At 43.1% G+C, this 27,005-nt stretch overlaps 2 protein-coding genes and 1 long non-coding RNA gene across 8 annotated transcripts in view; 2 read left to right on the top strand and 1 right to left on the bottom strand.

Moving 5' to 3' along the window:
• Window positions 1-289: 289 nt before the first annotated feature.
• On the bottom strand, window positions 290-7,494 carry LOC133499302 (uncharacterized). Of its 2 annotated transcripts, XR_009794613.1 has the most exons (4): window positions 7,351-7,494; window positions 5,378-5,544; window positions 4,862-5,029; window positions 290-4,238 (listed from the first exon to the last, which is right to left on the bottom strand). It is a non-coding gene; the product is annotated as an uncharacterized LOC133499302 (long non-coding RNA). The 2 variants fall into 2 exon arrangements; XR_009794612.1 differs by having other exon boundaries at window positions 290-5,029.
• A 2,046-nt stretch (window positions 7,495-9,540) lies between these two features.
• anxa1a (annexin A1a) lies at window positions 9,541-18,000 on the top strand. The gene is made up of 12 exons (XM_061817190.1): window positions 9,541-9,698; window positions 10,231-10,328; window positions 11,410-11,500; window positions 11,849-11,943; window positions 13,206-13,319; window positions 13,636-13,726; window positions 14,256-14,335; window positions 16,742-16,886; window positions 16,972-17,067; window positions 17,148-17,206; window positions 17,315-17,437; window positions 17,541-18,000. Exons 2-12 carry the CDS (start codon window positions 10,269-10,271, stop codon window positions 17,598-17,600), a joined length of 1,014 nt encoding a protein of 337 aa, XP_061673174.1. The 5' UTR covers window positions 9,541-9,698; window positions 10,231-10,268; the 3' UTR covers window positions 17,601-18,000.
• An 846-nt stretch (window positions 18,001-18,846) lies between these two features.
• The window catches only part of mfsd3 (major facilitator superfamily domain containing 3), a 54,947-nt gene continuing 46,788 nt past the window's right edge, over window positions 18,847-27,005 (top strand). For 2 of the 5 annotated variants that reach the window (XR_009794722.1, XM_061818037.1), the window contains exons 1-2: window positions 18,856-19,000; window positions 19,474-20,209. Coding sequence is in view for 3 of the 5 variants with exons in the window: in XM_061818037.1 (XP_061674021.1) it covers window positions 18,992-19,000; window positions 19,474-20,209 (745 nt within the window). In the remaining 2 variants the exon portion in view is untranslated. Of the gene's footprint in view, window positions 19,001-19,326; window positions 20,210-27,005 lie in introns of all 5 variants that reach the window. The other 3 variants (XM_061818038.1, XR_009794723.1, XM_061818039.1) reach the window with 3 other exon arrangements.

The following is a 27,005-nucleotide window of genomic DNA, read 5'->3' as shown; positions in this document are numbered from 1 at the left end:
GTAAAGCGCTCTTCCTCTTTTCTCTTGAACAATGTCCAGGATTCGTTCGGAACTTCCGGTAATGATATTTGAGCCTCGCGGCCTCCCGTCTTGTTAATTTTCGCATTTGTTTTTTTTTTTTTTTTTTGGGCACTGACATAATTCGCGCTCACCACTGCCTACTTCTTCTTCTTCTTACTTTGTGTCCCTGTCCTCCGCACTGTGTGGTGTTTGTACTTGCACATGCATGTCATCAGAATCCAGATCAGGTGCCGCCCACACGGGCGACATCAGGGTGGCCATGTGAGTATGACTGAGAACACAACGCCTCTTTGTTTGCATTCACCGCGAGGCAACAAACAAACACGGGCCATAATCAGCCCGCAACTATGGATTCGTTCATTACTTTTCAAATAAAGTGCCCTCTTGTGTGCTCATTTGACGTCGTGCATGTACCTCAGCTTTTAGTGGAGATCTGATAGACCCGACACTATCCCAAACACGTCACAATCATACGAAGCGTCAACAAATATGATTAATAAAAAAAAAAAAAAGAATGAGTAGAGCATAGACATCGAGCGGTGTGTCGATTGGTTGAAGCCACTTAGTCGCCATCTTGGTACTCCCAAAACGTGTGGAGGACATGGTTTACATTTGGATTATGACTGGGTATTTCCTCAAAGTTTGACACGTGGAATTAAAACTGGTCGCGTGACCTTGACATATTTTAAATTACGGTAGCATGAAGGATTTTTAATTTGTCCTGGTATGCCAAAAAAGGCTAAGCGCAAAGGAAAGTGACTACTGAGAAACCTTGCGTGTTAGCTCGGGCCCGATTTCTGCTACATGTTAACTTTTCCCAAATACGGTATGAAGCACTATCATCATAACATAGCAAAAAACATGAGCATTTTTTTTGTCATAAAAACATTCAATTTTAAGTCAATCAGTTAGATATGTTTTTGGAAATAAGGACTCACAATGGAAAAATACATGCTAAACACATTGTTTATTTGTTGTCTCTGCGACGTCCTATTTCAGATTGAAAATTTAAACTTCCATTTGCAGAGTTCTGTATAATGAAATTCATCAAAAAAAAAATCACAGAAAATGTGATTTCTTGCTTATCAGCTGATGAAGTTTGGGAAAATATTTACATCGCTTTTTTTGTGAAAAATCGTCGGCCTGTAAAGGTGAAGCAGAGAGTAAACAGTGAACAACAACAACTGTAAACAAAACTTTGTTCAACTGAATTGAGCTCATCAGACTATTAAAAAAAACCTTTACAAACAAACTTTATCAGTGTCAAAGTAAATCTTTCTAATTTACCTGTGGAATGTTTTCTCCCAGCTACGAAACGGGCGATGAACGCACAGGTCGGCATGGTTGTTTTGCGAGTATCAAGATGGCGGATGGAAACTTTACTTTTGGTGGCCAATGAGCCACCCAATCTTATTTTTTTTTTTTTAGATCAGTGGGCCAAACCCGCTTAGCTTCCGAGATCGGCGTTCTCAGGGCAGCATGGCCGTAAGCCATAATTTGTCCATAGCTACAGTTAAACATGTATTGGCAGCAATTGACCCCTCCGTACAGGGCACTTGACCAGGCCTCCTAAAGTGACGTCACACCACGTGAGTCTACGTAGGACAAACAATTAGCAAAAAGGGCGGCGCAGCAAGAAAAGAATAGAGCGAAACTGTCCCATTTACCGGCTGATTTCTCACTCGCATTCTTAGCTAACAGTGAAATATCGTTGAAAAGCAGACAGCAGGGCTTCAAGTATTTCAGCGAGGGGTATTCCAATGGTATTTCCATGCATATCGACGGAGAAACCATTGATATTAGCGCGAGATCTTTCCGGAGTCAGAGGAAGACCGAGAAGCCACATAATATAATATATTATAACCCCAAGACGAATTCGTCATTGACAGTTTCCTATTTTCGTGTTACCTATCACACATGTGTGCAGAATCTGTATGTGTATCTGTATAGCCGTTTGTGAACCGCCTTATGAAGGAAAAGAAGGCGAGGCTTGATTTACGAGTTGTTTCTCTCGTTTTCTTTGTGTAACGTCACGCGCTCCCCTCAATAATTATTCTTGAATTAGTGCCGAACCTACGAAAGTCCCGACCGAGTACGACAATCACTACTTTAGTGTCCTCAAACATCCTTCCTTCAGTCTTGGTGTCTCGGTGCACGTCGAAGGCTTTTAGGACTGCTAGTCCGGTTTGGCTTCGCTCATTAGCCGCGAACAAAGGGACACGTTTGTGCAGTCAGATCATCGCAAAATATGGCTCAACACAGATCAAGTGCGTCAATCATTCACACTTAGCTATGTTATGCAAGCCAAGAACTGCTAATTCATTTATATGAGACTTATTGAAAATCAAATTTAGGGCTTACCTTCGTGCAAACATATCTGTTCCGGTTGATGGATTCAGTTGATTATGCGGTCTTCCACAAAGTTTGATCCATCGAACACATTTTTCGTACTCTGTCTTCTGTTCCGGCTGATTTTAGATGGATTCAGTCGATGATGCGGTCTTCCACAAAGTTTGATCCATCGAAGACATTTTTCGTACTGGGTCTTCGGTTTTGGAAAGGGTACGAATTGAACTCCACCAACTAGCCTTTCAGGATACCTGTCGTCACTATTACAAAGTCCGTGACTACACCTCTTAACCATATCTATTGTTAAAGAACCCAAATACGCGATAAAACGCTAACAAAAGCTATATTGGACCATTCAACGTTGTCTGAGGAAACTGCAGGTCAAAAAAGGGGCGTGGTTTATGTAGATCTCTGGCCTCTGATTGGTCAGCGACGCAGATGACGCAATTTCTACGGAGAGGTCAATTGTGCCACTCAGTGATTATTGGTTCAATGTTGAATGTTAAGCGCTATGTATAACATTTTTACCTACTTAACACCTATAAATAAACAATAACGTCAGAAATGGAATACTGTAAAACTGAATCATACTACAACAATGCTATTTGGCATGGTACATTTTTGATTTCGGACTCAACTTTCTCCCGCCTTTTCACAAATTGTAAATGTTGCAATTTCCTGAAGTAACGCCTGCTTTGTGTGAATGGTGCAAACCACACACTCAGTGCATGGTGTGTAATAAACACGACATGCACAGACAAACACACAAAATCACAATCACCAGGTCCAGTCAACAGACGGCTTCTTCAGTGAAGTGAAGTGAATAAAGCGAAATAATATTTCTGTAGGGTCCACGTTATTGGTGCCTAAAATTGAAAATGCTGGCAGGTGTGTGTGTGTTGACTGATAAATTATTATTATATTATATATATAATTTGATGTTCATGCTTCCACCTAAACATACTCACGAATGACTCTTTACTTGAGTGTTTTTTTTCCCATTGAATACCATATTTTCCGCACCAAAGAGCCTTTAATTTTCTCAAAAGATGAGAGTGTGCCTTATAATCAGGTGCGCCTTATATATGGATCAATTTTGAGCCTTTAGCGCAGCCCATCTAATGGATGCATAACATAACCCCACCCTCTACTGTAGCGTCTATTCTATGCGCCTTATATATGAAAAAAAGTTTTAAAATAGGCCAGTCATTGAAGGTGCGCCTTATAATGCGGTGCGCCTTATAGTGCGGAAAATATGGTACTTAAGTAAATACTTAGATATCTGACTACTTTTTACTTGAGCCATGTTATTTGAAAATAACTGCACTCTTGTGGGAGTATATTTGTCTTCTCTACCCACCAAGTTTTTCAACAAAACCATATATATATAAACAATTTATATACTGTTTATATATAATGTAAATGATAGATGACTGCTTGATTGATTATTTTAGGATCATTTTTGAAGAACTGCATCTATTGATTTTCTGTATGTGGCCCTCGGATGAAAATGTTTGGACACCACCACGTTTAAAGAAACGGTATCGTTACCAATAAAGTTTGTGGTTCAGCTGAACCTAAACCACTCAGAGTAATACATGCAACCAAAATACAATCAGTCGACTCGAGAACAGGACTACATTGTTCACACGATCTTCGTATCTTTCTCCCATCTGTGAGATATCATAACATTGTGATAAATCATCCGTCGCAGTGTTGCAACTTCAGTCACCGTAACGAAGGGAGTCGTTTCTTGTTGGTGCGCAGCCGTCCACTCATCCTTTCCGGGGATTGCGGCGTGCTGGAACGTCCCGGCTAATTTCGGGCTTGGCGCACAACTCTTGCCTCGACTTGTCCACAGTCAGTCACTCAAAGGGTACATAAAAAAAAAATTAGAAATAATAATAAAAAAAAAAAAAGGCACATTGAGGGGGAAGTGAACACACAGTGCCTGCACAGAGGTCAGGCAGGGGAAAAGTTATTCATAATTCCAATTAGAATACGACAATAAATTTGTAACATCTGTGAAAACTTAGCAAGTATCGGCGTATCTGAAATCTCATTGACGGCTGGGATAGACTCCAGCACTTCCACGACCCTTGTGAGGATAAGCGGCTAAGAAAATGTGTGTATAGAAAATCTATCTATCTATCTATCTATCTATCTATCTATCTATCTATCTATCTATCTATCTATCTATCTATCTATCTATCTATCTATCTATCTATCTATCTATCTTTTATGTAATTATTATTATGTATTAATTGTGGGCATGAAATGGCCTTCTCAGTCAGTTTCATGTTTCTTTGTAATATTGTCTTTGGTCACTGTTTCCTCCTCAATCAGGAAATACATCATGTCGTCATGGTGTAGCTTTGTTTCCAGAAATATCTTTCAGAAGAGGAGACATTAAGAATTTTACTTTAGTCAATAGTCATATTTTTTTTTCTGGGCTAGTGAGTTTAATAAAGCGACACTATGCATCGCTGACCTGCGGTGTAGTTGGTTCTGTGGTCTCGGTGATGGGGCCTCTCATCCAGAACCTGCGGCACGCTTCCTGGTAGACCCGGGTCCTGTGCCGTCACAGGGACCAGTCCAGGTTTTGGGGACGCTGTGGGATCCTCTGGGCGGGTGGATGGGTTGCTTCCCTCCCAGGCAGCTTCGAAAATATGACGGAAATTGGAGGAGAAGCGAAAATACAGAGCAAGTAATGAGGTTGTTTTAAAAAAATATATAATTGGAGGACGGGAATGTATTTCGAGTGTTTCAGTATCCACGTGCACATTATGGACGCAAATACTGTATGGGGGAACTTGAACGTTAACACTTCCCCTTTTTATGTAAATTAATTGCTTTTGAAGATGTTGGAGTCTTGTCTATGTGATTGTTTTTGTCGCTTTCTGGTGGAGGCCGTAGGTGCGGGAATTCAGAAAAAAAAGATGTTTCTTTTTCAATTATGTGTATATTTATCATTATCGAACATTTTTTTGTGCATATTTATGCTCACATTTCTTGCCTGCAGGGGCCACAGAGTGACGTCGTCCAACTTTCTTTCCCAGAAAGGTCAACGCGAAGGAGCCGCCGGCGTCTGCCGCAGAAGACTTGACGTACATTTTTAAAGGCAAACGTGTGTTGCTGCCACAACTGATGCTGCGCGCCCACAGCGACTGAGCTCTACAAAATATACGTATATGCAATTATTTTTGCACACGTATTCTGTATCCGCTACTGTTCAAAAGTCTTGGGCCTCCATTCGATTTTTTATATAGTAGCAGCGAAGGCCCAATGATAGTTTTCATCAAGCAGCCCGTTAATCCTGATCCTCATCAAATTTTAATTGATTTTTTCTTATTGGTCTCTTGCGCCATCCTTTATAGCAGGGGTGCCCAGACTTTTTGACCCCAAGATCTACTTTTCAAGCATCCAGCCTCTTGCGAGCGACTGACGACAGGGTGGGAGCGGGGGTGGGGCAAATGATGATTAAAAAAACCGAGTTTTTTTCGGCTTGTCCCGTTAGGGGTCGCCACAGCGTGGCATCTCGGATGAACCCTCTTATTTGTTTGGCACAGTTTTTACGCCGGATGCCCTTCCTGACGCAACCCCTCTCGGGGAAATGATGATGATGATGCTCCCAAACCGTTTTAAGGTTAATGTTATGTTGCTTCCTATATTTAAAATGCAGAATTAGCTTTTTGTGCACCGTATTGTCTGTGCTTTCCTCCTGGATCAGGCTGTGCCGAGATGGAATTATGAAATGACACACCATCTCATCCTGCACTTTCTACTTCGGCTTCAGACCAGATCTTTCCCACTCGGAAAAGAGAAAATCTCGTCCAGTTTAACCACTTTTTCTTCGATTATTCACATAATCCAAAAGTCATTGCATCTTAAAACAACAGCATTTCTTTTTCAACTTTCTTCATTAATATCAAAAGTAAACATAAGCAGCATGTCCAGCTCGTCTTTGCTCAACGTTGCCCAGACTGTGTTGCTAACTAACGGAGTGGTGGTGGATGCTGTCATTATAAAACACATTGATAGGCTGCATAAGTATTATAACATTTTAATTTAAGAGCGGGGTAGGGGTGGGGGGGGTTATGGTAAACTAGGAAAAGGAGTGTGGCGTCGTTGTTAGAGAAAGTTCCGTGTGCTGCCTAAAAGAAACCAGTGGCTTCTTTTTATTTTTTACACTACATATGTGAATTATGCCGTTGGATGTAACAACCAGTCATCCCTCACTCATTGAATCACATTGCAAAATGCCACAAATGGAATATTTGTATGTTATACTTTCAATTTGCATTGGATTATTTTATTTTTTTTGCACGCAACGCTGAATATCGGCGAAGAGACTCCATCAGCGGTGTACAATTGCATATGCGCGGAGTTTAGACGGGACATTGGCTGACGTATTTTTTTCATTTTTTTTTTTTGGCACCCCGTCCCGCGATCGACCAAGACTACCTCCCGATGAGCACCCCCGCTTTATAGCTTTGTGAAAATTATCTTTGGGCAACCCTTTACATGTTCTTTTATTTAATGTTTACAATAAAAGCGCCATTCTGAAACTAAGCTAAACGGTGGCTTTTTGCACAGTACTGAATATTGATATATCGGCTCCAGCACTCCCCACGACCCTTGTGAGGATAAGCGGCTAAGAAAATGTATGTATCGATGGATGAATATTGATCTATTTATTGTATTCGAGGTAACAAAGTGTTCTCATAGAAAGGCTTCGAATCTTTAAATTGTTAATCAACATCAATTCTAAAGGGTCAAAGTGTCAGTACAAATCCGGCGTCACAATTTTGTCTTCCTTTTCTAGTTACTCTAAAGACTTTCCTGCTTTGCGATCCATAAATCTCATCTTACAGAAGACATTTTTCATTCTTGTGACAGTTTAGTTAAAATCTAAATGACTCCAAATGCCAACGCGCTACCCTTCCATTTGTAAAGAGCTTAAAAAAGAAATGTGATTACCAGTCCCTCCGACCTGATCCGAGCGGTTCCTTTCGTGCGCTCCACTTCGAGACCATGAGGACAAGCGAGCTTTGGTCGGGTTCTTCATGCGGGGAACCAAACGATCCACAGTCTTGAAATATTAAACCCCAACCAAGATGGAGTTTCGCTCTGTAGCAGCCGAAAGCAAACAAAGTGCGCCGGCAAGAGGACGCCCCAAACAGTCATCAGATTACCTGTTAGCAATGCTGCCTCACTCGCAGCCATCGGTGCCATATATGATAATATGAGTTCGTCATAAAAACACATTTTTTTTTTTTTACGCATTTAAATCCAGTTAATAGTGTATGTTTGTTTCAAATAAGTGAAGTTTTCTGACATCTGCAGAAAATTGTACTTGGATAAAAATGCAGCTGGTTATTTTCCAGAATCCAACAAAGTTGATCTGCAGGGTAAAACCATTTTTATTAGCTTATTATTTTTATTCTACCCACTCCTTTTTTTTTTCATCTGTCCTCATCAATGTGTGTGATGTCGTCATCCAACGCAGTGACGAATCTGAAAGGAAACAGTCAATCATCACTCCGTGTTCAGCACACTCATCAGTGATGAGTTAATCTGACCTTTGACCTCTGCCACACCTGAAGAAAATTCTACATGAGTACTACAACCACTAGTAGGACAGATGTCAACAAGTGCATACTTTTGCCTCACTGGCAGCAGTTCAAGTCGTACACTCTTTGTCGTCACTCGTACAACAACTTTGGTGTACTTGTAGAAAAATTATGTTACTAGTGAGGCAAAACTACAAGTGGGTATTTTGGTGCTACTAGGAGAGTGCAGGAAGATACTAGTGCATGACACATGGCTCCTAGTTTGGGCTAGTAGTGTTACCATTGCAGCACAAACGTTTACTGGCAAGGTCTTTGAGTACACCTACTAGAAGAAAATTAGTACTGGTAATAAGAAATAAAATGTTATTAGTAAGACTCGACGATTGATATGGAAATCACAATTGTTCATTCATTTTGAAAAAGTATTTAACTAACAACATTAATTGGAGGCTCTAAATTACCCCTCGGTGTGATTGTGAATGCGACTTGTCTGTTTCTCTATGTGCTCAGTGATTGGCTGGCAACCATGAGCAGCACTCCTGTGACCCCTTGTGAGGATAAGCAGCTCAGAAAATAGATGGATATTTAACTGACAAAACTGAATGATTCGTCAATTTAAACTGCTCCCTTTGCACGATTGACATGAACACAATATCGATATAGATTTTACATCTTGCACGCCTTGTAAGGAATTGTTCCTCTAAACAGAAGTGTCTTTTGTTCTTTGTTTTGTTGCTATGCTGTTTTTCCTTGTTCTTTATTCTGAAAGTCGTACCAGGGCAACACCGACTGCCGGAGAAAAATTCCTTGTGTTACAATCACTTGGCCATTAAAGCAGACCCTGAATTTTCAATATATCTTAAAGGAACGCAAAAATAAATTACCAACAAGAAAAATTATATATACATATATATACATATATATATTGCTGGTAAAGCGTTGGCCTCACAGCTCTGAGGACCCGGGTTTGATCCCGGCCCCGCCTGTGTGGATTTTAAAATTGCCCCTAGGTCTGTTTGTGAGTGCGGCTGTTTGTCTCTACGTGCGCTGCGCTTGGCTGGCAACCAATGTTTGTAATGCTAAATAACGTAAAAGAGGAACATTTGAGTCTCATTTCATGTCAGAGAGTAAGGGGGAAAAGCATATGTGTCTTATCTAAAATGAACTCATGTTCTAAAATATCAAAAACTATAACTTTATTTTGACTGTATCGGCTGTTTCTGCTGAATATATTCAGGTTATACGTATACGTATATGCCTTGGCCTCTAGGAATCTTCTTTTTTTTTAATTCATCATGACAAGCTAAAATCACAATTACATTTCCATAAATTACCTGTTGCACTGAATTGTTTCACCAGATAGAAAATAAAAAGCATATAAGTCCATTTTGGATATCGGACAAACTGCTTTCCACACTACATCATTTACTCCTACCATCTACTACTACTCCAGTATATACAAATTTAGGGTACAATCTCCAGAAAGTAAAGTATAATTTAAGCAGATGACGTCGGTCTGTTTTTTTTTTTTTTTTTTTTTTTAAATCTTCCACGCTCGCCGCAGCTCGCCGCAGGATTTGCAGGCGGTGTTGAAGTCCGAGGCAGGAGGAGGGAGGGGAGGGGAGCGGAGTGATGGGCCGGCCTGGCTTCTAGGTGGAGTTTGCCACGACTATAAAGGAACTCCTCCCGCTCGCCTCGCGCCCCTGCAAAGCTCACTCAGTCCCCACCTCGACGTCTCTCCTTCCCAGCCACACGGTAAGTCACGTCGCTTGACGTCAACAATCTCGAGAATGCCGCCCTGCTTCTTTCTGGGACATTTCTTGAGGCTCCGAAGCTTTCCGCTTACTGCAAACGCTTGACGGCTCTCCCACCCCCTCCGTACCACTGGCGTGGGTGTGGCCGGAAAGACGGCACTTTTGTACTGTTACGTAATTTGTAAGCAACAGAAAGCGGGTGTGATGACGCAGGCAAAACGCTCAAATCTATCGTGCATGAAAAATTATAGATTATAAGGGGCTAAAACTTCCGTCTGTGTCGGTGGTTAGCGTGGGTGTGGCCGAGCAGCCTCCACAAGATTGCCATTATGGAAAACTACCATCACACAATCAACAACCACCTACTGTACATGACCCAAAGGTTTTTTGCTCACATATGGATGAAGACACTCTTCAAACTGGAATTTCAATATTGACCCCCCCCCCCCATCCCACACATTTTCCAATCATCCTACAGACTGTCGTTTCCCACATGATTTACAATCTTGTGTGTGTCCTCCTCACTTTGGCAGAGCCGTGCAGTCCGCCCCGCAACCCTTCCAGCCTCACCATGTCTTTCATCCGAGAGTTCATGATGCAGACCGTCTATCTGGGCATGCCCGATGAGTCAGTAAGTCGGCGTTCTTCGGCTCCGGTTGCGCGGGCCAACCGCCGTGTTTGTTCCCTTTTCGCTCTTCCTGTGATATGCTCGGGTGGAAAATTTTCCTGGCAGGGTTTACGGCACGGGAAAGAGGAGGGAGCACAAAAACACGGAGAGAGGAAGAATGAGGGAGTGTAACGTTTAAAAGGTTAGCTCCAAAATGGAGGGGAGGCGCTGAAAAATTGATAATTATTGCACAAGCCTGAAGAACTCTTTTCACTCCTTAAAAGTATGAAAATGAGTATTTCTGTCTTATGAGCATGTGACTCAATAGAAAAGGAATTTGAGCCCCTCCCTATCTAAACTCAACAAACAGTAAAAGGCCGCTCGCCATTCGCCTGCTTAAAGGTTATCTGGCATCATTGTGACACACTTGGTCGGCTCTCGGGTGGGAGTAAGCTAAAAGTCGTGTCTGGAAACTCTTTTTAGCGTGAACTTTCATGTGTACGGTTTGAGTTTTCATGATTATTGGCAAAATGGCCTTGGTTCTGGATAAAGATGAATAATGGGAGTGAAGGCGGAGGAAGTGAAGGGAGCGGGGAAATGAGCCCTGATGCACACCAGGGATAAAGATGACTATGGGGAGTGAAGGGAGCGGGGAATTGTGCCCTGATGCTCTCAAAGGATAAAGATGAATATGGGGAGTGAAGGTAGGAGAAGGGAAATGTGCCCTAATGCATACCTGGGATAAAGATGAAGATGAGGAGTGAAGGCAGATCAAGTGAAGGGAGCGGGGAAAAGTGCCCTGTTGCACACCAGGGATGAAGATGAATATTGGGAGAGAAGGCAGAGGAAGTGAAGGGAGCGGGGAAATGAGCCCTGATGCACACCAGGGATAAAGACTAATATGGGTAGTGAAGGCAGATGAAGTGAAGGGAGCGGGGAAAAGTGCCCTGTTGCACACCAGGGATCAAGATGAATATGGGGAGTGAAGGCAGAGGAAGTGAAAGGAGAAGGAGAAGGGGAAATGTTCCCTGATGCACACCAGGAAATGAAAGTCAACATTTAGAAGAAACTAACACTCATTCCAAATCTGTCTGTTGGACCTCAGGTCTTAAAGAACGAGGGGACAGTGAAGGCAGCACCCAACTTCAGCGCCAGCAGCGATGCCGCCGTCCTGGACCAAGCCATCAAGGCCAAAGGTGATCTCGGAAGTCCTCCGAGGAAGGATTGTGCCAATCTTGTGGGGTCATACAGTACAACTGTGCCATCTTAGAGATAAAGGGTTTCCCTTTTGTTTCCAGAACTTAGCACCTCCTGCTGGTAGATTTGTACTAGTACAACTTTCTGCCTGGCTCAACAGCTATTCATTTTCAACAGTTTTTCCTGCTCGTGATCACAGAAATGACGGCGTCGTTCTCTCACTATAACAGTCTCTGACGTCTTAGCCAACAACATTTCAAGTTGAAATGAAAGGGGATGCGATCCGGATGTCACTCCGGTGCAGATGATGGCGTAAATTGTGATTTCACGTGATGTCGTGTGTGCAGGTGTGGACGAGAACACCATCATTGAAATATTGGTGAAGAGGAGCAATGAGCAGAGGCAGCAAATTAAAGAAGCGTACCAGCAAGCCAGCGGAAAGGTACAAAAGGGTGACCAGGCGCAGGTTCTGGATCGATGTGGATAGCCTAGCCAAAAAGTGCACTCAAGTCGTGTCGCTGGATTGTCCAATGACACGACTTGAGGAATAATTTACTTAAATGAATATTCTGTGAACAAAAACAACACACCCTCAACTACTGTGTAACTGGCGAGTAACTCATTTATTCAGTTAAATAGAAATATGTAAATTCAGATCCATCCATCCATTTTCTTTGCCGCTTATCCTCACGAGTTTTGTGGGGAGTGGCGGAGCCTCTCCCAGCTGTCAGCGGGCAGGAGGCGGGGCACACCCTGAACTGCTTGCCAGCCAATCGCAGGGCACATGGAGACAAACAGCCGCACTCGCAATCACACCGAGGCGCAATTTAGAGTCTCCAATTACTGTTGCATGTTTTTGGGATGTGGGAGGAAACCGGAGTACCCTGCAGAAAACCCACGCAGGAACGGGGAGAACATGCAAACTCCACACAGGCGGGGCCGGGATTGAACCCGGGACCTCAGAACTGTAAGGCCAACGCTTTACCAGCAGTTCAGGGTGTGGGCCGCCTCCTGCCCGCTGACAGCTGGGATAGGCTCCAGCACTCCCCGTGACCCTTGTGAGGATAAGTGTCAAAGAAAATGGACGGATGAAAGGTATATCTAGCCACAAGAAATGGTCTTAAATAATAACTTTGCACTACCACCTTCGCTACTGTGGTGTGTTAAGAGACTACAACATGTACTCCAAACTCAGTTGTTGTAGGCTGAAATGTGGACATTTTTAGGCCGATGACAGCAACGCAGCTGTTGCCTTTCTTCGTTGATACTGAAAATGTAGATTGAATGCAAGGCCAGGCTTTTGTGCCTTTTCTGGCTGCGTGTCGCACGCCATTGTTGTAGTTTCCTGCGGCGCTTGGCGTGAACGAGTCACTTTGTCGACTTTGCTTGTGCGCGGCGCCGCAGAGACTCTGCACGCTCGAGATCGTGTCGAACGGCACTGGCGGTTGCATAGAACTAGCAAAACAATCGTGACGACGCCCGAGGCAGGAGATTAAAAAAAAAAAAAAAAAAAAAAAAAGATTGTGCAGGAAATTGTAGATATAAATAAAAGTAGTGAGCGGACTCTAGCTAAATGTAATGGATTAATAGTAGCGTAACAAAAACTCCGACATGTAAAAGTTACTTAGGTAAATATGGTGCTCATGGAAAGTTCTCCAAACATTACGCAGAGAATAAATGTCAGTATTTGTTGTTTTCTGGAAGCCGCTGGATGCAGCACTGAAGAAGGCGCTGAAGGGAGATTTGGAGGACGTGGTCATGGCCCTGCTGAAAACGCCGGCCCAGTACGATGCCCAGCAGCTCAAGCTGGCCATGAAGGTACACGTGGCACACGTTGGCGCACTCGTCTCCCCGCGCCCTTCCTCTCATGCCCAAGGGGAACGGCTGCTGTTGCACTTTGGAGGTCAAAAGTGATTTAAATTCATAGCGCGCAGTCTTTTGTTTTCAAACTCCGCCCACTTTGGAGGTCAAAAGTGATTTAAGTCCGTAGCGCGCAGTCATTTGTTTTCAAACTCCGCCCACTTCCATGTATTCATCCTGGCTTGTCCCATCGGAATAAGAAACGGTGTTGGTTAAAGCTGCTCATTTAAAAAGAAAAAAAAACCCTTTTATATGTCTTTTTCCTCTTTCTCAGGGTTTGGGAACCGACGAGGACACCCTTGTCGAGATTTTGGCCTCTCGAACCAACACGGAGATTTTGGACATAAAGAAGGCCTACAAGGAAGGTGCGTGTGGCAGCAACATTCAATTTCATTCAGCCATCATCATCAAATGCAAATGAATTTTACAGTACGGTTCTGCGCAGAAGTAGCTAGCTTTGCGGCTTAAATTACCTTTTCCAACAACATAATACATTTATGCGAATAGTAGGACGGATGCGGTTAAAGCCCGAGAGGTGAGAGGTGGTGCACAATCAAGAACACATTACGGATAATGGTGCCCGTATGGAGGAAGAAATTTTCCCCGTTTGATCAATTTTCACATTAATGGCGCTGTCCACACCTCAGAATCATAATGGCACCGTTTACACGGTTAGCAACCGTCATAAAGTGGGAAGCAACATAGCCTGCTCGCAAACAAATGGACAAATCCACGTTGCGATGCCCCCGCCTCTTCTAGAGAATATGATCATGATAGCTTTGTTAAACCTTCCAGACCGAAGGTGTTGCACTGCAAGGTATGGACGAAAGTAGAAAGCCAATAAACACACTGACTGACTGACTGTTTCAAAAATGTTTGTGTCATAATTTGAAGATTACAAAAAGGACCTGGAGGAAGACATCAGATCTGACACCAGCGGAGACTTCAGAAATGCCCTCCTGTCACTGTGCAAGGTACGATTCCATTTGCACGCGCTCCCTTATTTTGTGACAAGATGTTTGAGCCGGATTTTGTTCAGTCTTTCTTTTGCGGCTGCAGAATCTTCTTAGCTTAAGGCAACGTACCACTCTGCCGCCGTAGTGGACACAATGACAAGATTAATCCCTCACATGCAAATATTTGCACGGCAACATTCACAATGGGAAACATTAATAGCTATATTGTTGTATGTATTGGTAGGATGCATATACCGTAATTTCCGGGCTACAGAGCGCACCTGATTATCAGCCTCACCCAATACATTTGTAAAGGAAATACCATTTGGTACGTATATAAGCCGCACCTGTGTAAAAGCCGCCATTGCCCACATTGAAACAAGAGATATTTACAAAGAAAGAAGGTAAACAGAAAGCGTTTTCAAAGTTTTAATACCGTAACTTAGCTCAACATAGCAACAACACAGTCGCACGAACAGGGCTAGTTTAAAAAAAAAAAAAAAAAAAAAAAAAAAAAAAAAAACCCACGGCAGCTACACAGTAGCAACACGATAGTACAGGACTAACAGGGCCCGTTAAAAAAAAAACAAAACATGCCTAAATCTCAGAGACGCGGCACTAAGACCAGCAACCATTAGCGTGGCGCTAACCGATTAAAAAAAAAAAAAAAAAAAAAACATACCGGCAAAAGTCACTTCCTCGACACATATATTCCACCAGTCTCACTCATACTTTTTCTGCTCAAGTGCCCCCTTGTGGCCGTTAAAAAATTCACAAATTAGCCGCATCACTGCATAAAGCGTCTGGGGGAAAAAAGTTGCGGTTTATAGGCTGGAAGTTACGGTATTTATATTAGATCGTAATTATATTATTAATGAAGGATAATCATTTATTGCAGGCCAGAAGAAAACAGACAACTAGGTTAGCACATGAAGGGATGAGCACGTGAAGCATGTTTGTCCTGTGAAGCCACCGAGTGATCGACTTACTGTAATAAAAACAATATCATCAATCAGTAAATTGTCATTTCTCATAATTTGTTCAAACCATACAAAGGCTTTATCCCAAGTTCTTTGAAACCGAGAAAGCATTGTAAACACACGCTCTACTAGCGCAACAGGATCTGGGTGGTGGCGTACCGCAATCCTCCTGCAGGCATTTTTCTATCCGACAAAGCGGCTCCCTTGTAAGCGTCGCAGGGGTGGTTTCAATGCAGAACCCGTCCACTCCTGCTCACTATCCTTAAAGGTCTAGTGTCATCCCTATAGATATTGAAATAAAAAATACATATAAGATTATTCACTTCAATGTCTACACGAAAAAATAAATATGAGCATAGAGTTCGTCATCCATGCGCAAAGTTGCGGAAGTCTCATTCGACATCAGAGTGGTTATCGATATTGTCTGCATTTACTTTCCTTGACGTCACCCCAGACATTCGCTATTGAAAACATGCTGCGGCCTCGACTATGGGAGACAAACACGCCCCTTCTGACACGGAAGCTCTTTTCGAAGAAGAGAACATCTCACAACAGAGTGAAGTGTCCGGGGCAATATTATCCTATTGTTTCAAACCATATTTAGATGATATGCGGATCATGGCCAAATCTCCTCCCCGCCCTAACCACCTTCGCATCGTGGTGATAAATGCCCACTTGTCCACCGCGGCGATGAGCCACCCCGGCCGACAAGGCTGGCGGCCAGCCTTGTCGACAAGGCCGGCGGCCAGCCTTGTCGACAAGGCCTGCAGAGGCCGTCATTCAGCGGCTGCTGCACGGAAGCCTTCCGATGGGCACATCGACACATTTAGCAACCCTGATTCATGGATTACCCCCCCCCAAATATTTATTTATATTTTTAGTAACTGTATACACACCTACCTGTCATTTAGAACCCACAAAGCTCTCGTCCTTTGCACCCGTGCAATCCATTTTTCACGACGAACCGGGTCTCTTGCAAACTTATGAAGGGTCAATCCGTCCTCCCGAGTGGTCAAGCAATGTCCAGCAATGCAACAAGCCGGCATTTTGGCTAACACGAAGGAACAACGAGCTACCTTCCCGGAGGTAAAACCAATCGAAACAAACGAGTCCACTTGAGGGCGGTCCTGCCATGTACGTCACTTCCTGCTTCTTCTCGAAAACAAAAGAGGATTTTCATGGCGGGAGTTCCAAAAAGCCACATATGTCAAGATCATGTTTTGTGGTGGGGGAAAACCGCTGCCGTGTTTTCCATTAATGACATACTAAAAGTCATGCATTTCACCACAGCGGCCCTTTATCATCCAGGCAACATAATAAAGTCGAAATGATGACATCGTCTCTTCTACCGTCGATGACCGAACTGGGAGAATAGACGAACGGTATCATGACGCCATTTCGACCGATGCTTTTGCTTTGAAGGATATGTTTGTGTGCGTCACAGGCCAACCGCACGGAGGGAGTGTGCGACCAGCTGATTGACAGTGACGCCAGGTCTCTGTATGAGGCTGGGGAGGGGAGGAAAGGCAAAGACTGCTCCGTTTTCATTGAGATCCTCACCGTCAGGAGCGCCGCTCACCTCCGTGAAGGTCAGCTAGCTCTTTACCGCCCTCATACTGCGTCCTCTCTTCTCCCGTTGCGCTTCTCACACGGACGGTGGCTCTCATTCTTCAGTTTTTCAGAGGTACTCCAAGTACAGCAAAGTGGATGTGGCCAAAGCAATTGACCTGGAGATGAAGGGCGATATTGAGAATTGCTTAACGGCAGTAGGTAAAGGCACAATCGCACGCTAAAGCACTGTTAGCGTTTTATGTTTATCACAAATGTAAATCTACTTCACTTCACTCCAGTCAAGTGCGCTGGGAGCAGGGCTGCTTTCTTTGCCGAGAAGCTCTACTTGGCCATGAAGGTGTCGTAAGGCCGCCCGCTCGGAGGATTATTATTATTATTATTATTTTTTTTTTTTTTTTTTGGCACAGTCTTCTCAGCGTCGTCACTCTTGACTTTTCTCTTTCAGGGGTCCGGAACCCGCAAAAACATCCTCACCCGCATCATGGTGAGCCGCTCTGAAAAAGATTTGAAACCAATCAAGGCGGAGTACAAGAAGAAATACAGCAAAACGCTCTACCAGGACATTCTGGTGAGAAAACGGAGCGGAGTGACACATGAACATATTTAATATTTTGTTCATCAAAGACAATGGAAGAGTTCCAATATTCAAACATTTTTTTTTTCCTCCCCAGGATGATACTAAAGGAGATTATGAGAAGATCCTGCTTGCTCTGTGCGGGAGTGAGAACTGATTTCTCATTTACTGACGACGCTCGCTCTCAAACAGCTGACGAGGTCATACAACTGGGTCCAGCTGTGTTTAAAAAAAAAAAAAAAAAAAAAATAAAAAATGCTGTCATGACATATAGACAAATAACAGCATTGACAAAAGATTTATGCCAACTCAGCGTTGCCTCAGCAGATACACGATCTTTTAGAGATTAATTCTAAACCCAAAACACTTGAATTAGTCAAAAATGTGTCGTCTAGAAAATAGTGTGATGGAACAGGTGCTTGAAAGAAAAGAAAAAAAATGAAAAATTATTGCGACACTGCAACCAAAATATCCTCGTCATGTGACTATTATACTGTGTACCGGTGCAACCGAAGGAGCTTCTGCAAATAAAAGTTTTTAAAAAAAAAAAAAAAAAAATGGAGCTGTCTTTCTTTCTAACCTGATGTCCATCCATTTTCTTCACCGCTTATCCTCATAAGGGTCGTGGGGAACGCTGGCGCCTATCCTAGCTGTCAATGGGCAGGAGGCGGGGTACGCCCTGAACTGTTTGCCAACCAATCACAGGGCACATCTAGACAAACAGCCGGACTCACAATCACACCTCGGGGCAATTTAGAGTGTCCAATTAATGTTGCATTTTTTTGGAATGTGGGAGGAAACCGGAGTGCCCAGAGAAAACCCACATAGGCATGGGGAGAACATGCAAAACTCCACACAGGCGGTGCCGGAATCAAACCTGGGTCCTCAGAACTGCGAGGCCAACGCTTTATCAGCTGATCCACCGTGTCACACACACACAAAAAAAGGATATATATATATATATATATATATATATATATATATATGTAATAATGCAAAACGCCACTTTGGATGACTTGGTTGGCACATATACCTCACAGTTTAGAGGTCACGGGTTCAAATCCTAGCCAAATTACAGTACTGCCCTTCATATTTTTTTACATTAAAAAAAAAAGTCATCTGTGATGGATGCCAGCACTCTCTTGACCCTAGTGAAGGATGATAGAAATAAATACATTTTAAAACACAAGAAAAGCAAAGATTAAAAAAAACTAGTAATAATAATGGCAATACTGATATTAAAAATGAGACTAATAGTAAATTTTAAAAATGTTAAATCAGTGCGTTGAAGGGGAAAACATATCTTATTAAAAAGTCAATTTTTTTTTCGTTATGTTTTCTCAGTACATTAGAGCACTTATAAGTTATGCATCATTTCTGAGTTCGTATCATGGTTGCCAGATTTGATCAACTTCCGTCCTCGTTTTCCATGAGCAAAAGGCGTATTGTGCCTTCCCGACGTGGCAACCTTGTCCAGCAACGATGTAAACATTGCAAGAGCATAGGAGGCAATGGTGAGCTAAGGTACCGCGAGGCTAACCAACGTTCATGTGCTCAGTAAGTATTAAGATGAGTCTTTTCTCAGAAATGTAACCAAAAAAATCTCCCACATAAGATTACAAACGTGACGTGTGTTGTTGTAATTCAACTCGCTTGCCTGACGTAGCATGCCAGCTAAATTTAGCTAAAGAAATGTGAAATCGAAGGCATTAGCAAGTTAGCGGACACAGTTAAAATGCACAAAAATAAATACATAAGAATAGTTTATATCAGATAGTGTAGTAGAGTTCCTGGAAATAACACAACATGATGTCAATGTTTCATACATGGGCACGCGTGGTTATTCTGTGGCTAATGTTAGCGATATTACTGCTGACCGGCAGGTGTTGGGTCAAATCCAGCCGGACTTGTAGTCCTCCCTCCTTCATGACATGAAAATGTCAGCGTCATTGACCATGAATGGCTTGCGACTCGTAACATTTCAGGTCATTTCCATCTGACCCCTCTGTGACCTCTCCGATGACGACAAGGTGACCGATGGACCGCTGCACGTTGGGAGCGAGATGATGAACGACAAACTAGTCTTCTTGGGGCTGCTGTACTTTGTCCAAGGCATCCCCTACGGCCTCCAGTCCTCCCTGCTTCCCGTCTACCTGCGCGGAGCGGGCCATTCCCTGACACGCATCGGCTTCACCAAGATCCTCTATTTCCCATGGGTGCTCAAGGTCCTTTGGGCCCCTTTGGTGGACAGGATGGGCACCAAGCGGCGTTGGCTGGTGGCAACGGTGTCTGGACTGGCGCTGACCTGTCTCGGCAGTTCCGCTTTGGCTCCAGAGATGCACATCTGGGGAGTTGCAGCAACCCTGCTCGCCATGAATACCCTGGCCTCCGTTCAAGACATTGCAGTCGACGGCGCGGCGGTGGGGCTGTTGAAAGGTCGCGGGGAGCTCGGACTGGGCAACACAGCCCAGGTCGTGGGCTACAAAGCCGGCTCGGTGTTCGCGGGAGGCGGGCTGCTGGCTGTCATCGACGTCGCCGGGTGGAGCTGGATGTTCACGCTGCTCGCGTTCGTGTACGCAGGCGTGGCCTTGTTTGTGTGGGGGGCCCCCGTGTTGGACGATGAGCCCGCGAGGGGCCAGCAGGCAGATGGCAGCAGAAGAGGAGGACAGGCAGTCGACGGTTTCATGCCTTGGAGACTGTGGAGGAAGCTGCTGGCTGTCCCGGGGACCCCTTGGACAGTCCTCTATGTGCTCACATACAAATTGGGTGAGTCTGATGTTAGCAACAAGCGCAATCATGAAGATCAGTGACAGGTTTCAAACTCGAGTCCCTGGGCCCAGATCTGGCCTGCAACATCATTTTTTGTGGCACACTACAGCTAATCATGCGCATCTTTCGTAGCATTGGTTCAAACTCATTCAACACTAATCAGACTGAGATGTGTTCTATTTTTGTAGTAACATGCAAAATATTTGGATTTGCTCCATACCACTGTCAAATTTATAAACATTCTGAAATTACTACATTTGACAGTAGTATCAATAGAATCTTCATTATCTGTTGCTGTCCATCTTGGATGGAATTTGCATCTTTACCCGATAAAGTGTCCGGTGATTTTATATTGCAGCTCACGGAACATGACAAAAAAAAAAAAAAATTCATACATTATATACTAATTTTATTTAGGTTGATAAATTACCTAAAATTTTCTTGTTTTCTTAGCATGTAGGTGTGAGGCTCCTCACACATTTTTTGTCACTGAAGCACTTTGACCGAGCAAAGACGCGAGATTGTCCAAAGGACCGAGCACTGGGTTCAATTATGAGCCAAATCAAATAAATACACCCACTCACTCATAAAGACTACAATGATATTACTCGTGATCTTTCCAAGTAAAAAATACTCACCCTGCTTAACATGCGCAGTACAAATCCAGTATTTTATCCTGTTGGATTTCAATATGATGTTTATGAGGCGTCAAACTTTTTCGCATCGATCGCCAACGTTTCGCTGTAACTCAGACATTCCGTCCTGCTCCGTCCAAAATCTTAATTCTGTGTACATATCCTTGCGTGAAATAGTTGAGACCTCTCTGTAGAACTCTCCTGTCTGACGCATTTGGCAAAAAACATACCGCAATATTATATGGAATACGGGCTAGAGAATCGACTTCAAACATGTTCTGTTCAATCGCCATTTTTGAAGCATGTGGGCCATGGCTAAGTGGGCGGAGCTTAAGATCGCCATCGGAAACGTCCATTTGTCTTTTTCTATTTTTCTTCCATTTTTTTCCGCCTGTGTATTTCTCTAGCCCACCGCTAGATGTCCTTGTTGACGTATCTATGAAAAGTGTGTTCTGACGCATCACAGGAAAAAGTAGACGTTTGTTAAAAGTAATGCCTAGAAGGACCCGCCACATTGGTCGTGTATAAATTTAAATCCATGGGATATATTTTCAAAATTAAAGAAGGCTTGAAGTAAAACGATACATCATTGAAATTGTGTAAATACTTTTTTTTTTTTTGTCAGCATCATACGTAGTTCTGGAGGGAAATTATGTAAAAATGCAGTTTGTGAACATTTCTGTGAGCGTGTGTGGGTGAGAGAGTTTATGTCGATAAGTTTGGTCTCAAAGGAGGATTATGGAAGGATTAAATTGTCTTTGTGTCTCCGGCGTCTGCAAGCAGAAAGGATGCAGCGTATCGTTCCAGTATGTGTTTGCATGTGGGTGGTGGAAATGTAATTGTCGGTGCCCATTTGCATAGCATTCACTTCTCCATGCGAGAGAATGCAAAGTCCTTTTGTTTTTAAGTCGTATGTGTGTTTTCGAGAGAGTGTTCCATAATCGGATGAGCCCCAACAGACGACACTACTAGACAGAATATGAAGGCTGGCTGGAGCCCCTAATCTGTCTGGGGAGCGAACCCCCCCACCCTGCAGCACTCTCTCTGTCTCACGAGCTCACGGGTGCACTCAGCCGCTTCTAATTTACATGTTTTCATCATTGCATTGGCGTTATATTGACATCCTTATCACTTGTTTGCATTTCCTCTAACTGAACCCTAAATAGTTCCCTTTTTGCATGTAAAAGCATTGCCTCGTTATGGTTTAGGCCTCACTGTTAAATGATATTTCCAGCGGGAAACCATCTTGTATTTGTTGAAGCGGTGTGGGTGTATGTTTGTGTGGGATCGGTGATCTCCCAGTCTGAACCCACCGACCCCCCCCCCCCTTCTCCCACACCCCCGATCGTCTTTGTTGAGACACAAATACGAGCCTGTACCCCTTTTTCTCATCCCTTCCTAATGAACTCTTGAGCTCCGCTCCGAAGGGTGACCCCCTGACCGCCACAGACTGACTGACTGCAGGCGTGATGTGCGCATGTCAGCGTTGGTGCGAGCTCCGATTTTCTGTTTTGATAATGACAATCTCAAGTATTAATCATACTAAAGTCACAGCACGGGGTGTTGATTTGGATGTAACTTGATTTCTTACTGAACAGCTTGATGCTCAGTTTTGCCGAAACGTGTTAGACAAAACCCAAATGGGAATACCCTTGCAGTTCCTGGCACTCATCCCAAGGTCGTCATCAGTTTTAACATCTTGGCTCTCTGACATGGTGTGGAGATGCTTTTTGTTTTAGAATTGTCCAGGTGAATGGAAAAAATAACTATATATATATATATATATATATAATATATATATATATATATATATATAGCTCGTGCACCTACGTCACCAAATCACACCGACACGAAAATACGTCTTATAGCACGACACCCAGACTTTTGTCCAATACCGTTAAAGATTTGAAGGTGATTATAAACGAAGGGACAGAAAAATGAGAGACACTTGGCATAGAGGACTCATATTTAATGCAAAAGTCGATGTTTTCGCTGATAAGAAATTGGACTATTAACCCGCTTCCACTTGTCTTGGACAACTGGATCTACACGTGGATCTGGTGAGTAAGTCGTCGTGATTTACACGGAAGAGTTTGAAAGCGTAGAAAAGTGTGGACGCATACAAATTCTTCGTTGGTAGATCTGTTCTCAATTAAGAATAAATCCCACACAGTGATGAAGCCACTCAGATTTTTTTTCAATACAAATACCAATATTTGAATAAATGACCCCTGGTTTTACACAAACTCGCATTAATTAACTATGATTGGGGAGAGAAAAAAAAAAAGACAGCGAGTCGGCTCCTCCGTACACGTAGCGTGTTGGGGCTACACATCAAACTTTGTTAAACTTCTCCGTGAGAGACAGTTTTTGAAAAATTTGCATTGTTCTCAAATGAGTCCAATGTGTATTTAAAAAAAGAAAATAAACCACTGGGATAGGCTTCTGCCCCCATACACGGAAGCGCATTGCGGCCACACATTGGACTTCGGTAAACATCTGTGCGACCGACGGTTTTTCTTTTTTTAAATACGCATTAGACTCATTTGAGAACAATGCATATTGGAAAAAAAGTCTGTTGGGGAGAGGTTTACCGAAGATTAACGTGTGACTGCAAATCGCTTCCGTGTACGTTAGAGACGACTCCCTGTCATTTTTTTTTTTAAAACGCATTGTTCTTAAATGAGCCGACTTGGCATTATAAATATGTCTCGGGAATTTGAGTTAGAGAAGAATAATTCCTACATGAAGTGAAGTGATCGCTACACAGTCGTGTGTATTTGGTTGGGCTCCATCCATCGATCTTTTCTCGTCTTTTCAGCTTGTATTCAAAAAAATGACCTCTTTGAATATCTGTCTCGTCTGTTGTAACAACCAACAGCGCACACAACAAGTCTCCGGCATTTCTGTATATTCTGCTCCGGTTCAATGTCACCCCACGCTGTCGAGCAGCTCTTTTTGACCGGCAATATGGCGTTGTGAAAATAGTGACGTCACGTGCACGAGCTCTATACCTGGTAGTAATATCCACCCAGCAACAAAACATAATTGCCAAGGGCGGCAATTAGAGCAACTCCTAAGCAGTGAGCAAATCTGCTACTCGACACGCTTTCATCACAGTGCATGTGGTCATGATCATTTAGATGAATTAGTTGTCAAAACATGTAATTACTAAGATGGCCTTTCGAAAATCATTTCTCCCATGTGTCTCACATGAGTGAAAAGCTTGATAATGTTGTTTGCACTTTCATCATCATGAAATTCCTGCTCAGAAATGAGGAGTACAACGCTTCCCCGCGATGGCTTCGTCAAATCTGTATTACCGCGCACGTCGGACTGTTTCAGACATGCATTAGTTGAGGATAGTCGTGGGGGAGGGGAGGAACTTATGGCGACAGGAGGATATTTTCCAGAGGGGAAACGGACTCGCAGGGATGGGAGACTGATGGAAGGGATGAATTAATGAACAAGCACCACATGGTGCACTGAGAGGGACAGAACAACATGAGTGTACAAATAAAACACATTTGGCCATGGAGAAGCCTACTGTGTTGGGGCATGCCATCCTTTCTTCATTGACCATATGGAATAAAAAATTGTGTATCTTTGTGGCACAAGTAAAGCACAGTTAAATTAATTTCCTTGAGTGGTGGTCATGCTTGCGTGTTGTCTACCCCTAAAAAAATAATAGCACAACCTTGTTCTACAAGGACTGCTCTTTCGTGTTTTTCCTGCAAATTTTAAAGAAGCTGTGTGCAACAGAAACTTCAGGCAAATGTTATCCATTCATTTTTTTTCCTTGGCAGTGGGCACAATGTAAATGCAAACATTGCCACCTTTGGGCCCTAAAATCCGTAAGGTCAATTTGTCACGCCTGCTTGCTGAGCTGAGTTTGGCTTGACCAAGAGAAGTTGAAAATGTTTTCGTTTCTTGTTTCGTGTCGGTGAAATGGAGTCGGACAATAGGTGACAAAGTACTTGCGCACAGAAAAGGGCAGATTTTAGAGGACTTCTGCACAGATCGGGATTCCTTACGTCTTTATCAGAATCAGCATTACTGACCAAGTATTTAACTGAACACATGAGGAATTTTTCCTCAGGTAGTTTGCAGATGACCTCATTAAAAACGGCGACGAGTCTGTGTATCGAAAGGAAGTGGCGAAACTAGACCTTTGGTGTGGCCAACACAGCCTGGAGTTGTACACACTAAAGACTAGAAGTGATTGTGGACGTCAGGAGGAAGCCTTCACCACATCCACCCCTGATGCTGTCCAACTGTCTTGTGTCAACTGTCGAGACCTTCAAGTTCCTGTGAATTACAGTTTCACAGGACCTGAAGTGGGAGACGAACATCAACTCCATCCTCAAAATAGCCCAGCAAAGGAGTACTTCATGCGGCTTCTGAGGAAGCACGGCCTGTCACATGAGCTGCTGAGACAGTTCTACACAGCGGTCATCCGATTAGTACTGTGCACCTCCATCACAATCTGGTTTGCGGCTGCCACAAAAAAGGATAAACTCTGACTGCAACGAACAGTCGAAAAAGTTGAACTAGATTGTCGGCACCACCCTACCCACCCTTGAAGACTTACACGCCACTCGAACTAGTTCGAGAGTGGGCAAGATCCTTTCAGATCTTCCACATCCTGGCCATCAACTCTTCCAGCTCTTGCTATCAAGTCATTAAATACTCGATCAGAGAACCTACTATTTTCTGCCTTGCGCCGTGGGTGGCACACAGCCTCACATCCTGCTGGTCCAATCAGTATTAGTCTTCATAATATATACTGTAGACTACCGCACGATTCGTCACTTTGAACTGCTCCCTTTGCACAATTGTCTTTGCGCTGGTCTATAACGGTGAACCGCGGACAGGTAAGGGCACTTGGTATAAACTTAAAATAATGTGGGACGTTAACGCATACGTAACTGCTCCAAATGAAGAAGACTCTGCATCTTGCACATCTGTGACCTTTATAAGGAATAGTTCCCTATTAATGGGTTGGCACGGACTTACTTACGGACTGCCGGAGACAAATTCCTTGTGTGTCGTTACATAGTTGGCCATTAAATCTGATTCTGTCTTTATTTACGTATCTCTTGGAAAGGAGCGAGTGCTAATATTTTTGAGCAGCGTGACTGACAGTCTTCAGTGATCTCTGCAGCTCTGCCAGCTCTTTTGTTTAAGCCACAACATAAACACGGGGATTGACCTCACTGTTCGAGCCGACCTCTCACCCTCATCTCACCCTGATCCTGCCCTGATCCCTCTCTATAGTACCCCCCCAACCCCCATCCATTATACATGTAAGCTGTATAGGACAAACACATGAACGTATATCATCTCATATCAGACCACTTAGAAAAAATGTTTGTTCATTTTTTTTTTTTTTTTTTGTAGTCAGTGTCATTTTTGTATAGATCCAGCTAATCACAGGAAACGCACCTGTACATCTGTGGACCATTTAGGTGTCGTATTGTAAAAGTGTTCTATAATCGTTTGGTGACTTGAGAGAGTATCGACTTTGTGCTTTCAAAATAAACTGCAGGGGCAAACAGGGGCTCAATAATATTTAATACACTCTAAATATTTGCTGAAGAAAAGGTCTAAGCAGGCACAAATGTTTCTCGGTTCTATGTCACTTTTGACGGCGTCAGTTTTGAAGTGAACGCAGACAAAAAAGGTTTCAATCCAACACAGTGCCATTAAATTTTAAGCAACAATTAATTCATTAAGACAATATTTGGACACCCAGTAGCTATTGTACTTGCTGGAGCCATTTTATTTGATATAATTTAGTGCAAAAATGGGAATGAGTATTTTACACAATTTCCTAGATTAAATATGGGGAACACAAATGTTAATTATTGTTCATATGTAGGCATAGAGTTTTGCTTTTATGTTGAGTTTTCATGTGTGCTCCCAAGTTGATATCCTTATTTTAACAAATTTTGAAACTCATTTGAACACGAAACAAGATCCCACCCAAAAAATATGATCATTGCTCTAAATGTTAATTCTGGATGTAATGGCCGCTTTATCCTGAGTACAATGCATCAAGAATTTTGAAAATTGGGCAATGGGTTCCAGAGAGATTGAGTTAAAAACTGCCTCTTTGTGAAAATCGGGTACAAAAAAAAGTGTTCAAATTTGACTCA

Source organism: Syngnathoides biaculeatus, chromosome 4 (assembly GCF_019802595.1).
Source record: "Syngnathoides biaculeatus isolate LvHL_M chromosome 4, ASM1980259v1, whole genome shotgun sequence".
Classification (NCBI taxonomy): Eukaryota; Metazoa; Chordata; class Actinopteri; order Syngnathiformes; family Syngnathidae; genus Syngnathoides; species Syngnathoides biaculeatus.
The sequence above is the reverse complement of the archived record's forward strand: the minus strand, read 5'-3'. Positions and strand labels throughout refer to the sequence as shown.

Coding starts and splice junctions, on each gene's coding strand:
- anxa1a (XM_061817190.1), top strand. CDS start 10,269: ATGTCTTTCATCCGAGAGTTCATGATGCAGACCGTCTATCTGGGCATG. Junction 11,944..13,205: donor ACCAGCAAGCCAGCGGAAAG/GTACAAAAGGGT, acceptor GTTTTCTGGAAG/CCGCTGGATGCAGCACTGAA. Junction 13,727..14,255: donor AAAGAAGGCCTACAAGGAAG/GTGCGTGTGGCA, acceptor CATAATTTGAAG/ATTACAAAAAGGACCTGGAG.